This window comes from Malaya genurostris, chromosome 1 (assembly GCF_030247185.1).
Source record: "Malaya genurostris strain Urasoe2022 chromosome 1, Malgen_1.1, whole genome shotgun sequence".
Classification (NCBI taxonomy): domain Eukaryota; kingdom Metazoa; phylum Arthropoda; class Insecta; order Diptera; family Culicidae; genus Malaya; species Malaya genurostris.
The window spans coordinates 85,117,499-85,131,552 of record NC_080570.1 but is presented as its reverse complement, the minus strand read 5'-3'; the positions used below and the strand labels follow the sequence as shown (position 1 = coordinate 85,131,552).

The following is a 14,054-nucleotide window of genomic DNA, read 5'->3' as shown; positions in this document are numbered from 1 at the left end:
AAAAAAAAAAAAAAAAAAAAAAAAAAAGGAAGAGAAAGAATCAGTGAATAGCTTATTTCTAAATTACTTCTGAAAATTTCTAAATTGTGAATTTGCTTAGTGCCTAGTTTAAAATTATATTAGTAAGAGGTAAAAATTAATTGCTTAGTGCCTAGTTTAAAATTGTATTATTAAGAGGTAAAAATTAATTAGAAACCTAGATTAAAAATACTATTACTAACTAGTTTACAAACCTAACTTATCACAGGTCGGAGCATCACAGTTGGTGGTATTAGCAACTAGTTATTGCAGTTATTAGTAATTTAACTACCGTACGATACCGCTTACCGGACAGAACGAAAATCACAAGTAGACAGTAAACGTGAGTGAAGAAAACATAATTGAATTATACACTAATTACAAATAATTGATGAGTTATTGTTCATTATATACCAACAGGAAAAATTTAACATCATTCTACAATAAACCAACATTGTCAAACAAAGTTCGGCGTAGTCAATAAAGTAGTTTAAATTTTCGGAAATTCCGTCTTGTTGCCGTCTCGGGAACAAATTAAATTTTTCGTTTAATTTCGGAATGTCAAGTGGTAGCGTAGCGAGTGCTGGGAAACGTCCCCAGAATGATGATAATTCTCCTGGTGGGGAGGGGGCGAGTTGTGGAGCGTGTCGCCGTGTCGATACTAGTCGAATGGTGCAGTGTGACGAATGTGACGTGTGGTTTCACTATGATTGTGTAGACGTAGACGACCATATCGGGGATCGTGACTGGAGCTGTAATAGATGCATGAGGAAATCTCTGGAGAAGCAGCAGCGTATATTGAGAGAGCAGTTCGAACATTTTGAACAGCGAATGAAGCAGTGGCAACAAGGGCAACAGAATCCCCCAAGGCAGATAGAGGAACAGCAGGAGCATGCACAGCGGCAGAAGCAGCCGGAGCTGCAGCAGCGGATGCATGAGCAGTTCGATCAGTCGCAGATAGGGAAGTTGCAGTTGCAACAGCAGAATTTGCCGTCAGAAATGGCAACGGGAGTACCTCAAATATCGCTTGGTGCTATTCCGAAGCAACAGCAGCAAGTCCAGTGTATGGATAATGTCGAGTCGACGAGACAAGGTCGTGCGAAACCGTTGGCGAACTCTACCGTCAACAACGAAAGTGAGAAAGCATGCTCAAAGTCGTCAAAGCATTCTACGAAGCGACGAGAATTGCAACTGAAGGCCCTGGCGGCGAGACAAGCGTTGGAGAAAAAGCAGCTAGAAGAGCGGCTGGAATTGGAACGCGAGATGTTGGAGACTAGTGACTCCGAGTCGGAATCAGCCGCGAGTTTCAGTAAAATCAGCGAATGGATAGAGACGACCGACAATATCGGAAAGAATCTTGGAAAATCGAACCAGGATACTCCACTGCCGGTTTACAGCGAACTTCTACGGAAATCGGTGGCACCTACAAAGCCGATCAATCTTCATGGCGATTGGGGTCCAATCAGGCCATCTAATATACGGTTTGGAGCTGGTCACTTCCCGTTTCCGTATATCGCATCGCAACAAGAGGGCGAGAGCTACGTTCCAGATAGCAGAAACATCGCACAACCCCGAGTGGCTACGTCGGCTTCGCGGCCAAATCCGGCCATCTATCGTCCACAGGCACAACGGCAACTAAGCAACGATCAGTTACCGCTTAACAGCGGCCACCTAGCGGCCAGACAAACGGTAAAGGACTTGCCAAAGTTCGGAGGAGATCCGGAAGATTGGCCTAGATTCATTGCAGCCTACGAGCGAACTTCCAGAATGTGCGCCTTTCGGAATGATGAGCTGCTCGATCGGCTGGAAAGAAGTCTGCAAGACAAGGCACTCTGCACTGTCAAAAGCCTACTGCTGCATCCCGATAACGTTCCAGTGATCATGAACAGGCTGAAAACTCTCTTCGGGAATCCAGAATTGATAGTAGAGACCATGGTTCGGCGGATTCGCATGATGCCACCGCCGAAAGCAGATAAGATGGAGACGATTGTCGACTTCGGTGTTGCAGTTCAGAACCTGTGCGCAACTATCCAGGTGTGCCAGATGGATGAACGGTTATATAATGTCGCACTTCTTCAGGAGCTTGTTGACAGTCTGCCGTCGGCATTGAAAATGAAATGGGCCTTCTATCGGAAGGAGATTAGAACTGCTACTCTGTTAGAGTTCAATGAATGGCTGGGTGAGATGGTAGAAACCCTGAGTCAGGTGATAAGGCCCACTGTATGGACCAAGCCACAGAAAGCTGAGCAGAAAACGGAGCGGAGGGTGCGAAAGGAAGAAGTATATCTTCACACGCATACAACGCATTCGTCGGATCAAGTAGATCGCAAAGGATGTTTGGCTTGCGGAAACGAGTGCAGTTCTCTCGACAAGTGCGGCAGTTTTCTCAAGATGTCTCCAAGTGCACGATGGGCGTTAGTGAACGTGAAGAAGGTTTGTCGCAAGTGTTTGAACAAGCACTTCAAAACCTGCGAAAGGAAAGTTCCCTGCGGTGTTCAGGGATGTGCCTTTCTACATCACCGGCTGTTGCATAACGACAGCAAACATAATAAGCCGTCAATTAGCCATTCTACACAAGCTGCTTCGATTAATGCGCACCACAGTTCACTGGAACGCACGTTTTTGAAGTATATTAGCGTTACAGTTCACGGAAAAGGGAGCTCGATTTCTACCTACGCCTTCCTCGATGCGGGATCGACTTCTACACTTATGGAGCATAGCCTATGGGAGGAACTAAACCTTGACGGTGAAAGAGCTCCGCTGTGTATTTCGTGGACTGGCGGACAAGGAAGATATGAAGATGATTCGGTAGTATTTTCGGTGGAGGTTACCGGTGAACGAACTCCAGGATTACGCTTCAATCTTCAAGATGTACATACCGTGCGAAGTCTGGATCTTCCATCACAGTCAATGTCAGCAACAGAGTTAGCCGAGCATTTCGGATATCTCTCAGATATTCCAATTGAGTCGTACGCCGATGTGAAACCTCGAATTCTGCTAGGAGTTGACAACTCCAGACTAGAGTATCCACTCGACTCTAGAGAAGGTAGCGAAAATCAGCCAACGGCGGTGTTGACCCGACTAGGATGGGTAGTCTACGGTCCGTGCTCGATGTCTGGACGACCAAAACCGACGGACGTTTCATACAGTTACCATATCTGCCAATGCGATGGGTTACACTCAGCCGTCAAGAACTACTTTTCAATTGACGGTCTCGGTATTCAACTCACCGGGAAGCCACTGATGTCGAAGGACGATGAACGTGCGATTCAGCTGTTGCAGACCAAGACATTGTTCAAGAACGGAAGGTATGAAACCGGTCTACTATGGCGATACGACGAAGTCCGGCTTCCAGAAAGCAAAGCCATGGCCTTAAGACGGCACGAATGTTTGAGCAAACGAATGGCTCGAGAACCACAGCTCGCGAAAGCCCTGCAGGAGAAAATTCTCGATTATCGGACAAAGGGATATATCCGAATGCTAACGACAGAGGAGGAAGCAGTACACAAGGGGCGCTCGTGGTACCTTCCGATCTTTCCGGTAGTAAACCCTAACAAACCTGGTAAGCTGCGAATAGTTTGGGACGCTGCCGCGAAAGTAGGGAACCTCTCCCTCAATTCGTTTCTGCTCAAAGGTCCCGACCAAGTTACACCTCTTCAACAAGTTCTGCAGCGGTTTCGCGAACATCGTACTGCAGTCTCGGGAGACATACGGGAGATGTTCCACCAAGTACGGATCAACCCCAACGATCAGCATTGCCAGCGCTTCCTGTGGAATGATGGTGTATCCGGGAGTGTTCCATCGACCTACGTGATGGAGGTAATGACATTTGGTGCAAGCTGCTCGCCAAGCAGCGCACAGTATGTCAAGAACCTTAACGCAGAACGATTCAAAGATGAATATCCGGAAGCAGTCGAGGCGATAGGCGAAGGGACGTATGTCGATGATATGCTGTACAGCGTCGAAACTGAAGATGAAGCGGTGAAACTTGCGCAGGATGTACGAAACATACACGCGAAGGGTGGCTTCGAGATCCGAGGATGGTTGTCCAATTCGAAGAAGGTGCTAGATGCCATGGGTGAGCAGAGGATTGAACAAAAGGATCTAAACAAAACCGGAGAGCTAGCAACCGAGAAAGTCCTGGGAATGTGGTGGGATACAACCAACGATACCTTCACATTCAAGATACCTAAGCGATGCGAGCAGAGACTGCTATTCGGGGAGCAAGTTCCTACGAAAAGGGAAGTACTTCGAGTCCTAATGTCGGTGTATGATCCACTTGGACTCCTGGCAAACGTGATGATGTTTCTCAAAGTTCTTCTGCAAGAGATTTGGCGATCATGCATAGGATGGGACGAACCGATAACCGATCAGCAATTCGTACAATGGAAAACGTGGCTTGGCGTGTTGCATACCGTGGAACAAGTCTCCATCCCGCGATGCTATCGAATGATAACCAGCTGCTCAAGCAAAACCAACGATACTCAGCTACACGTGTTTGTCGACGCCAGCGAAAAGGGCTACGCAGCAGTCGCCTATTTCCGGTTCGAAGAAAAAAAATCTATTGAATGCGCCTTCGTTACGGCGAAAACTCGTGTCGCTCCCCTAAAGTACGTCTCGATTCCTCGGCTGGAGCTTCAAGCTGCCGTGATCGGAACCCGCCTGGCAAATTCAGTTTGCGAAACTCATAAGGTTCCCGTACGGAAACGGTTCCTGTGGACCGATTCGAGGGACGTGCTCTGCTGGCTACGTTCGGATCACAGGAAGTACAGCAAATTCGTCGGTGCTAGAGTAGGTGAAATCCTGGAAAGCACGGAACAGTCAGAGTGGCTATGGGTTCCAACAAAGGAGAATGTGGCTGATGAGGGCACAAAGTGGCAGAAGATCCCTGATCTCTCTCCATCAAGTCGATGGTTTAAGGGTCCAGCATTTTTGTGGCAGCAGCAGAGGGACTGGCCAGTTCAACCGGCAAATCACGGCGTCGCTACGAACGAAATAATCGCTTCGGTCAACGTCCACGCAACTTGCGAACCTGTCATCAGCTTTGTCAGATATTCCAACTGGCGGAAACTCCTACGGGTCACTGCCTATGTGCTACGATTTGTGCGCAACGTTCGAGCTAGGGTAAAGCAGCATACACAATCTACGGGAGCCCTCGAGCAACCGGAGCTGTTAGAAGCGGAATGTTGCATTTATCGTCAGGTTCAACTCGATGCATTCAGTGAGGAAGTATCACTGTTAAAGTGTACTGACGATATAACAAGGCAGAACATAATCCAGCTGCCCAAAAGCAGCTCGCTCTACAAACTTTCTCCGTTCCTTGACACACATGGGGTGCTTCGAATGCGGGGACGTACTGCCGGATGTCAGTTTATCAATGATAACGCTGGGCATACTATCCTGTTGCCAAAGGATCATCCGGTTACCTCCCTTATCATACAGTACGTTCACGAGCGCTACCATCATCTCAACCACGAAACTACAGTTAACGAACTGCGTCAAAAGTATCGCATTGCAAAGCTGAGGACCATCTGCAACAAAGTTCGCCGTTCATGCCAGTACTGCAAGAACTCCAGAGCCCGACCTCAGCCGCCTGTTATGGCCGATCTTCCGCCTGCTCGCCTAGCAGCTTATACGCGACCATTTTCCTACGCAGGCATCGACTACTTTGGACCGATGCAAGTTGTTGTGGGTAGACGGACTGAGAAGAGATGGGGTGTGCTAATCACCTGTCTGGTGATACGCGCTATCCACATAGAACTCGCGCACTCACTAAACACCAGTTCCTGTGTTATGGCCCTACGGAACTTCATGGCCAGAAGAGGTACTCCCTTAGAATTATACAGCGATAGGGGGACGAATTTTGTCGGAGCCAATCGGGAACTCACCGAAGCGGTTCAGAATCTGAACCAGAATCAGCTCATGAAAGAATTCGTAACACCGGATACCAAGTGGACTTTTCTTCCTCCAAGTAGTCCTCACATGGGAGGATGTTGGGAGAGAATGGTGCAATCCGTTAAGAAGGTGTTGAACAACATGCAGCTTCCAAGAACCCCTACCGATGAAGTTCTCCGTAATTTCCTGCTAGAAGCTGAAAACATCGTAAACTCTCGCCCCCTCACCTACGTTCCTGTCGAAGATTCCGAAAGTGAAGCACTGACGCCCAACCACTTTTTATTGGGCTCTTCCGGTGGCACAAAACCCTTGGTGCCTTATGATGATAGCCTCGCCACGCTTAAAAATAGTTGGAAAGCTTCCCAGATCTACGCGAATATCTTCTGGAAACGGTGGTTACGCGAATATCTGCCGACAATCAGCCGACGAACGAAATGGCACTATCCAGTGAAACCCATCCAGGTCGGCGATGTCGTCCTAATCGTGGACCCGGACTTACCTAGAAACTCGTGGCCATTGGGACGGGTGATAGACGTAAATAAAAGGAACGGGCAAGTACGTAGTGCAACAGTACAAACGCGATTCAACATCTACGAACGTCCAGCGGTCAAGCTTGCGGTTCTGGACGTCGGCGCATCGGAAAGTACTCAGGGACATCGAGCCTGTGTACTGGGGGGGAATGTTACGCAATCTGCGAACGCACCTCCGCTACCAACGAACCGCATACGGGACGCACGACCACTATCACAAAGCGGGTTGGTAGAGAAACGTCAAAAGGAAAAAAAAAAAAAAAAAAAAAAAAAAAAGGAAGAGAAAGAATCAGTGAATAGCTTATTTCTAAATTACTTCTGAAAATTTCTAAATTGTGAATTTGCTTAGTGCCTAGTTTAAAATTATATTAGTAAGAGGTAAAAATTAATTGCTTAGTGCCTAGTTTAAAATTGTATTATTAAGAGGTAAAAATTAATTAGAAACCTAGATTAAAAATACTATTACTAACTAGTTTACAAACCTAACTTATCACAGGTCGGAGCATCACAGTTGGTGGTATTAGCAACTAGTTATTGCAGTTATTAGTAATTTAACTACCGTACGATACCGCTTACCGGACAGAACGAAAATCACAAGTAGACAGTAAACGTGAGTGAAGAAAACATAATTGAATTATACACTAATTACAAATAATTGATGAGTTATTGTTCATTATATACCAACAGGAAAAATTTAACATCATTCTACAATAAACCAACATTGTCAAACAAAGTTCGGCGTAGTCAATAAAGTAGTTTAAATTTTCGGAAATTCCGTCTTGTTGCCGTCTCGGGAACAAGAGCACTATTTTCAAGTATGCATGCTCGAGGCATTTCACGTGGGTTAGTCATACCGGTCTTGTTGAAGGCAACAAAGACTGGGTTTAACAATTTTCCAATGTAGAAGTTTCCCTTTTGGAAATATGGTTCTTGAACCAAAGCTATAGAAGCTCTACCTTCTTGCAGAAGTCTGGAGTTGCTGTACGTTTATGCTGAAGATTGATTTGTGCCACTCTAACCATTATCAATCAGAGTAACGAACATTCCACCTCCAGCACTTATCGTACAACAACTAGAAGAAACCAAATATATTGGCTTATAATCGCCTATAGCGAACCATGTAAGGATTTTTTAAAATGTTTTAATCATTTAAATCCCACGAGTTGCGAAGAAAGAAATCGTCCACTGAGCCAGAGGTTCGCTTAACACAGTAAGGGAAATCCCCAAGATATTCCGTTCACGACTGCAATGTTTAACCTCCTGCAGCCATTCAGCCATCGGCACGGAAATACACCTTGACTTAGGAGTTCCTATTTTTGTGGCCTTTTACGACATGGAACAGTAAACCAGTGGATCAATTCTAGGTAAAAAATAATTCCGCCGGATGCCACACGGCGTACCTGTTTGGTGGACTTATACCACCGGTACAGGTGGACCGTAGCGTTGTTCTTAGCCAGTTGGGAAACCGCTACCGACACTACACGGCTATCTAGGCTGCTCAGAGAGGGAAGTTGACATTGATGGTCAGTCAAGTTGATTGATTCATTCTGATCCTTCACACATTCCATAAGTTCACTTTCAGAAAGCATATCGGCAACACCTACAATCTTCGGTCTCGGTTTGATTGGTTTTGGGACTGACACTTCGTAATTTTCACCAAGCTTTTTCCTAACATCGGCAACCGCGGGTTCTACAGCATCAGCACATTTGACGCCAAGAATAATTGATCCACTGTTCCCTTCACGAGCTGTTTGAATCTTATGCAAAACACGATCAATATGATTGCTTAGGTCACACTTAGTCAGAGACATAACTGGATGTCGTGAATACGAAAACAACTGACATGTTCCTTAACACTTCCGAATATCAATTAGTTGATCAACTGTATGAATTATGCAAGCATTCCTCTTGTGCACATTTTTCGCAAAAAGCAAATGATTTCGTTTGTAGCTTTTTCACTAATGGACGGTCCTAACGGCTATAAAAATAGCCGCATACAGAATTTTAATGTCGAGTATTTCATTTCGGATTTGCATAATTTATTGATAGAAACTATCAATATTATGTAGGGATTCGTCTCTAGCATTCATAAGGGTCAAATTGCGTAATTCTCTTCAACATTAAACTCTGTAACATTTTCCGCAAAAAACAAAGAAAGCTTCACTTGCAAGTAATCTAGATTACTGTGATTTTCACACAGCGAAACGTGCCAAAATCTAACCAAACTGTTCTAGATTTGTACTAAACTGAGGATAATTACTTTCGATTTGCACCCAACAAATCCTAATAGTTCTTTAGAAAACTTTTAGAGTCATTAGAACGGCTGATTTTGTGTAATGCTCTCCGCCATTGTTTTTTCACCAATGCTAATGACTGGCAGCTGTGACGTAATCGCTCTTGTCGAAAGCGAAACTAGTTGTGCAGACGACACAAAACACATCTGCTCGCAGTGGCGATAGAATTAAATGATTCAAGTTTTGTTGAGAGGCTTGTTTTTTTTTTGGCTATAAAAATAGCCGCATACAGAATTTTAATGTCGATTATTTCATTTCGGATTTGCATAATTTATTGAAAGAAACTATCAATATGCTGTAGGGATTCGTTTCTAGGATTCAGAAGTACTAAATTGAGGAACTCACTACGATATTCACCACTTTTCGGAACATTTTTCATTCAACATTTGTTGTACAGCAGCAGATATTTTATTCTCTTCCTCAGAACGCGTTCTGATTGGCTGGTGTTGACATGGGTCAAATGAAACAGGTTTTTCAATGCTTTTGCTATACACGTTTAAGTTGAAAAATTTCGATTCTATTGGTAGTTAGATTATATAAATCCTTTCACAGATCACTGAGCTATGAGCTTTAAAAATACGAGAAAAGCAAACGCGCCTTATGAATTATCCTGTTTGATACTCGTTTATACCAAACATTTCAGAAAAGTTTAATTTTGAATTATTTGAGATTAAACCACACTACTGAATATTTTATCATAAAATTATGATCATATTCCCGATGGCATGTAACAAAAATTATCTTGATTCGTTAGATACAACAAGAGATATTCACGATCTAAAACTTATCACTCTCTCAGAGGGTATTCACGACAAAAAGAAATAAAGAGAGCTGGTATACGCAGCAGTCAAGTGTTAGTCACGCGTGTTTCAATTTATCACAAATTGGCGACAGGGATTGGATTTTATTTTATTTTTCGTCGACTAGCTGGATAGGTTGCCGTGTTATCGATACAGGTGTGTGTGAGAGAAATAGCATGCGTCTAGGAAGCAGAAACTAAAGCTTTTAGTACTGCGTCTTGTAAGCAGAGAAAACAGCTCCGGAAGGTAAACACAACAGAGTGTTTGACATTCTCGGTTGATCTGTGTTTTGAAAACAGAATAGTGCGCGTCAAGAAAGCGTTGGAGAATTGTTGTTTTTTATTCCAGCTTAGAATTGTAGGAAGAGCTCTACGTCTAACAAACAGAAAAGCCCGCGTCAAGAAAGCGGTGGAGAGTTATTGTTTGTTATTTGTACCTTAAAAGGTCGGAGGAGCTCTGTGTCTTGAGAACAGAACGATTAGTGATTGGTGGAAGCGGTATTTGGCGAGAAAAATACAAATCCGAATTCATTAATGGTACTAATTTGACCTAAGCTTGTAGATACAAAATACGATTTGTATTGGCCAGTGTGAGGCAAGTACCCAAACAGTGGGAGCAATCTCTTAAGAGAAACGATGGATGAAAGCAAAATCTTTTCTAAGCTGCCTGCATTATCTATTGCGGGAGTTCCCTTAACGGATCGCAGGAATAGATGGATTTCCAGGAAGCGAGGGTTTTAGATTTGTCTGCGCGCATCAAAAATAAAGGATGTGACTGAAAAGAAGGATATGTTGTTGGCTTACGGTTCTTTTGAGCTACAAGATATATTGTTCAGCATCCCGGAAGGCGATGTAGCAGCTGAAAATGAAAATGGTATCGATCCATATATAGTGGCAATGCAAAAGTTTGACGATTATTTTGCACCCCGTCATGACGCCCATGAGCGGTTCCTTTTTTGGGCCATGACACAGGAGCCAAAGGAGACACTGGAAAAAAATACTATTGCAAGTGCAGGCACGTGGTACAAAATGTAATTTTGGTAAATCATCGTCGGAGAGCTCCGGCATTGCGATAGTTGACAAGATACTCCAGTTTGTGCCAAGTCAGCTACGGACAAAACTGCTTCAGGAGAAAGATCTTACCTGAAGAGATCTTAAGAGATTGTTAAGAGATTGTTAAGCAAGTACGCGTTTGATGAATGATCACATTGGGGGAAGGAGTACTCACTTGCAAGTAGTCAGACCAGCGGATAACGTGCACTACGTTGTAGTACCGTGCAAAATCTGTTGTCGTTCTCACGGACAACAAACTTGCCCAGCACGAGATAAAACATGCATGAAGTGTGGGAAACGTGGTCATTTTGCCGTAGTTTATTACCCTTCTCCGGTCTTTGCCGGGAAGATACACGCGATCGGAAATGAACGAGTTGAACTTGTTGAGATGGTATCTTCTGGAGGCGATTCAGATGAACTTATTTGGGCGAGAGTGGGTGGCGTGCTGATTGAGAAGCAAATAGATTCAGGGGTTCAATCTAACATAATCGATGATCGTACGTGGGAGTCGATGAACAAGAATGGAGTTTACGTGATCGGGGATGTGCGTACTTCCGATCGAAGATTTAGGGCTTATGCTCAAGCAGACTGCTGAGAAGCTATCAATATGTTTGATGCATAAATTATTATTTCGGATGGCCATAAACAGCTCAAAGCTGTGTCAAGGTTTTACGTTATGAAAAAAGGACCATAACCTCTTCTAGGGAAGCAAACGGCTAAGCAGCTTGGAGTGCTAGTTGTCGGACTTCCCAGTCAACGTGAATCGGTGCATCAGGTGAAGGTTTATCGACCTTTCCCTTCCCTCCGTAGGATAAAGATACACATTTCCATAGATAAGTCGGTTGAACCTGTTGCCCAGCGTCTCCGCCGTTTACCGTTACCTATGTTGGTAGAAGTAAACGATAAACTGAATGAATTGCTGTCCAAGGATATAATCGAGAAAGTATCTGAACCATGTCGTTGGGGGTCGTCGATGGTTATAGAGGTTAAATATGGAATTCTTCTCAATCAATCGAAGTGTGTTTCATGCTTACAAAAATTAAATTCATCGGTCAACGGTTTAATAAAAATGGAATTATACCGTCGCAAAGAAACATTGAAGCCATTCAAAGTTTCCGCCCCCGAGTACTGATGAAGAGGTACGCAGTTTTCTTGGGCTCGTGGATTACGTCGGTTCCTTTATTACGAACTTAGCAACGATTTCGTCTCCACTTCGTGATCTGACTAAGAACAATGCAGCGTTGGGTCTTGCGGCTTCAAGCTTTCAGCTACGATGTTGTGTATCGCGTCTTTCCCATCCAACAGAAGTCGAAGAATTTGATTAAAATTCTGACGTTCATATCCGGAACGTTATTGAAGTCGAAGTGCTTCTGTCAGTCACCCCGAAATACAAGCGTTGAAAGAAGGTTTGGAAAAGGGGGTATGGATCTATACAAATGATCTATTGAATTCCGAGCCGAGTTGGGTACAGTAGGTGATTTGGTTGTAAGAGGTAGCAAACTGGTCATGCCAAAGAATCTTAGATAAAGAATGCATGAACTTGGGCATGAAGACCATCCGAGACGAACAAAGATGCAGCAGCGGCTCAGGTGTACCTGTTGGTGGCCGGGAATGGACGAGAGCGTTGTTAGGATGGTCGAGAGATTCTCAGGATGTCGATTGGTAGGGCTGCAAGACCACTCAGAACCTATGATGAGGAGAGCTTTGCTGATAAGCCGTAGATGGACGTAGCGATCGATTTCCTTCGGCCGCTTCCATCGGGTGATTGTTTGCTAGTGATCATCGACTGTTTCAGCCGATATAAGGAAATCGAAGTACTCAGGAAAATCACAGCAAGTGAAACAGTTGACACAGCCTTGTTAAGCTCCAAAACCGATCCCAAGTAAAACGGCTCAAAATTAGTCAAGCTCAGAATTGATGCTCGACCGAACCATACGTACCAAACTACCATCGCTACAAGATTTCTCGACAGGCTCAGTTTCGTCTACAGACTACAGGGACAGAAACTTGCAAATGAAAGAGAAAGGTAGACTAGCTGAGGATTAACGGCGGAAAGGTAAGCCATCCGAGATTGTGAATGGTGAAGAACGTAATTCCTGGTAATAAGCTCATACATTTAGTCCCACCGTTATGACCGTTGTCAATAAACGCAGACCACGAGTGTCAGTACTATGCGAAGAATCAGGAAAAGTATATGATAGGAACTCAAGTCATTCAAAAATAGTCAACGGAAATAGTGAAGAGACGTCTTCTCATGAGCTTCTGATGAACACGGAGACTGACGAGCCAGAGATACACTATATACTATGCAGCAGAAAGATACAAGTATGGCAGAACCAAGCATGAAGCGTGATGAGCACACCGATGTTGACAAGACTATAAGGCGCCTACGTCCACTACGTGTGATTAACCGACCAAGCCGATTTCTACAGTAAAGAGCACACTGTTTTAATATTATACAATGGATTTCATGATTTATGTCATACTAACATTCAGTATAAGAATAGGGAACGTGAAATGTAACAAGGGAAGATGGGTCTGATGATCTGTGGTAAAGGTAAAGAAATAAAGAGAGCTGGTATACGCAGCAGTCAAGTGTTAGTCACGCGTGTTTCAATTTATCACAATATACATCAAATATCATTCGATCTATGCAAGCGCAACATCAAGTGAAAAGCTTAGCTTCATATTTTGATACATAATCTATACAAATTTCACTGCTGCATTCGACAAGATTAACCATCAAAATACAATCGTAGAGCTCGACAGGCTAGAATTTAACGGCTCCTTTATCAATTAGATTGAATCATATCTGGTCGTAGTATGACCGTGACTCCATCATTCATCGTGAGCCCCGGCGTTCCTCAGAGAAGCCATTTAGGACCGTTCATATTTCTAATATATCTGAATGATCTAAATTTTTCGTTGCTATGTATGAAGCTATCATTTGCCGACGATTTCAACCTGTTTCATCTCATCATTACCCATATGTAAAAAATCCTGCAGTTCAATTCTTGAACTTTACAGGCAGTGAAGCTGTTAACTTCAAAGATACTCTTGAATCAGGACTGGAAAAATCATGATAAAAAATCATCAACTCGAAATCACTAGCGAATCTTGCTTATGATCTTTCCCAATACAGATCAAATCCTTTAAGATCAGCTGATAAGTGATCCTAGAATCAGATCGATCAAAATCAAAACTGATCTTCCGTCACACAAAATCGGTAGTGATTTTAAGCTACTATTATCACTGATTTTTGTAAGATCAAATTATTGGACGATTCGATCAGCATTATTATTATTATTATTATTATTATTATTATTATTATTATTATTATTATTATTATTATGATTATTATTATTATTATGATTATTATTATTATTATTATTATTATTATTATTATTATTATTATTATTATTATTATTATTATTATTATTATTATTATTATTATTATTATTATTA

At 43.2% G+C, this 14,054-nt stretch overlaps 1 protein-coding gene and 1 long non-coding RNA gene across 3 annotated transcripts; both read left to right on the top strand.

Annotated features, from left to right (window-relative positions):
* Positions 1 to 576: 576 nt before the first annotated feature.
* LOC131426536 (uncharacterized) lies at positions 577 to 6,676 on the top strand. The gene is made up of 2 exons (XM_058589352.1): positions 577 to 6,468; positions 6,518 to 6,676. The coding sequence occupies exons 1-2, from the start codon at positions 577 to 579 to the stop codon at positions 6,674 to 6,676; spliced, it is 6,051 nt and encodes a 2,016-aa protein (XP_058445335.1).
* Positions 6,677 to 6,691: 15 nt separating this feature from the next.
* Positions 6,692 to 7,238, top strand: LOC131440656 (uncharacterized). 2 transcript variants are annotated; one of them, XR_009231416.1, is made up of 3 exons: positions 6,693 to 6,869; positions 6,940 to 7,053; positions 7,131 to 7,238. It is a non-coding gene; the product is annotated as an uncharacterized LOC131440656 (long non-coding RNA). The 2 variants fall into 2 exon arrangements; XR_009231415.1 differs by lacking the exon at positions 7,131 to 7,238 and having other exon boundaries at positions 6,692 to 6,869; positions 6,940 to 7,054.
* The last annotated feature ends 6,816 nt before the right edge of the window (positions 7,239 to 14,054 follow it).

What these genes read in the sequence shown, in the direction of transcription:
- LOC131426536 (XM_058589352.1), top strand. Translation starts at nt 577, where the DNA reads ATGTCAAGTGGTAGCGTAGCGAGTGCTGGGAAACGTCCCCAGAATGAT. An exon ending in TAAATAAAAGGAACGGGCAA is followed by an intron (nt 6,469 to 6,517) that starts GTACGTAGTGCA and finishes ACGAACGTCCAG; the next exon opens with CGGTCAAGCTTGCGGTTCTG.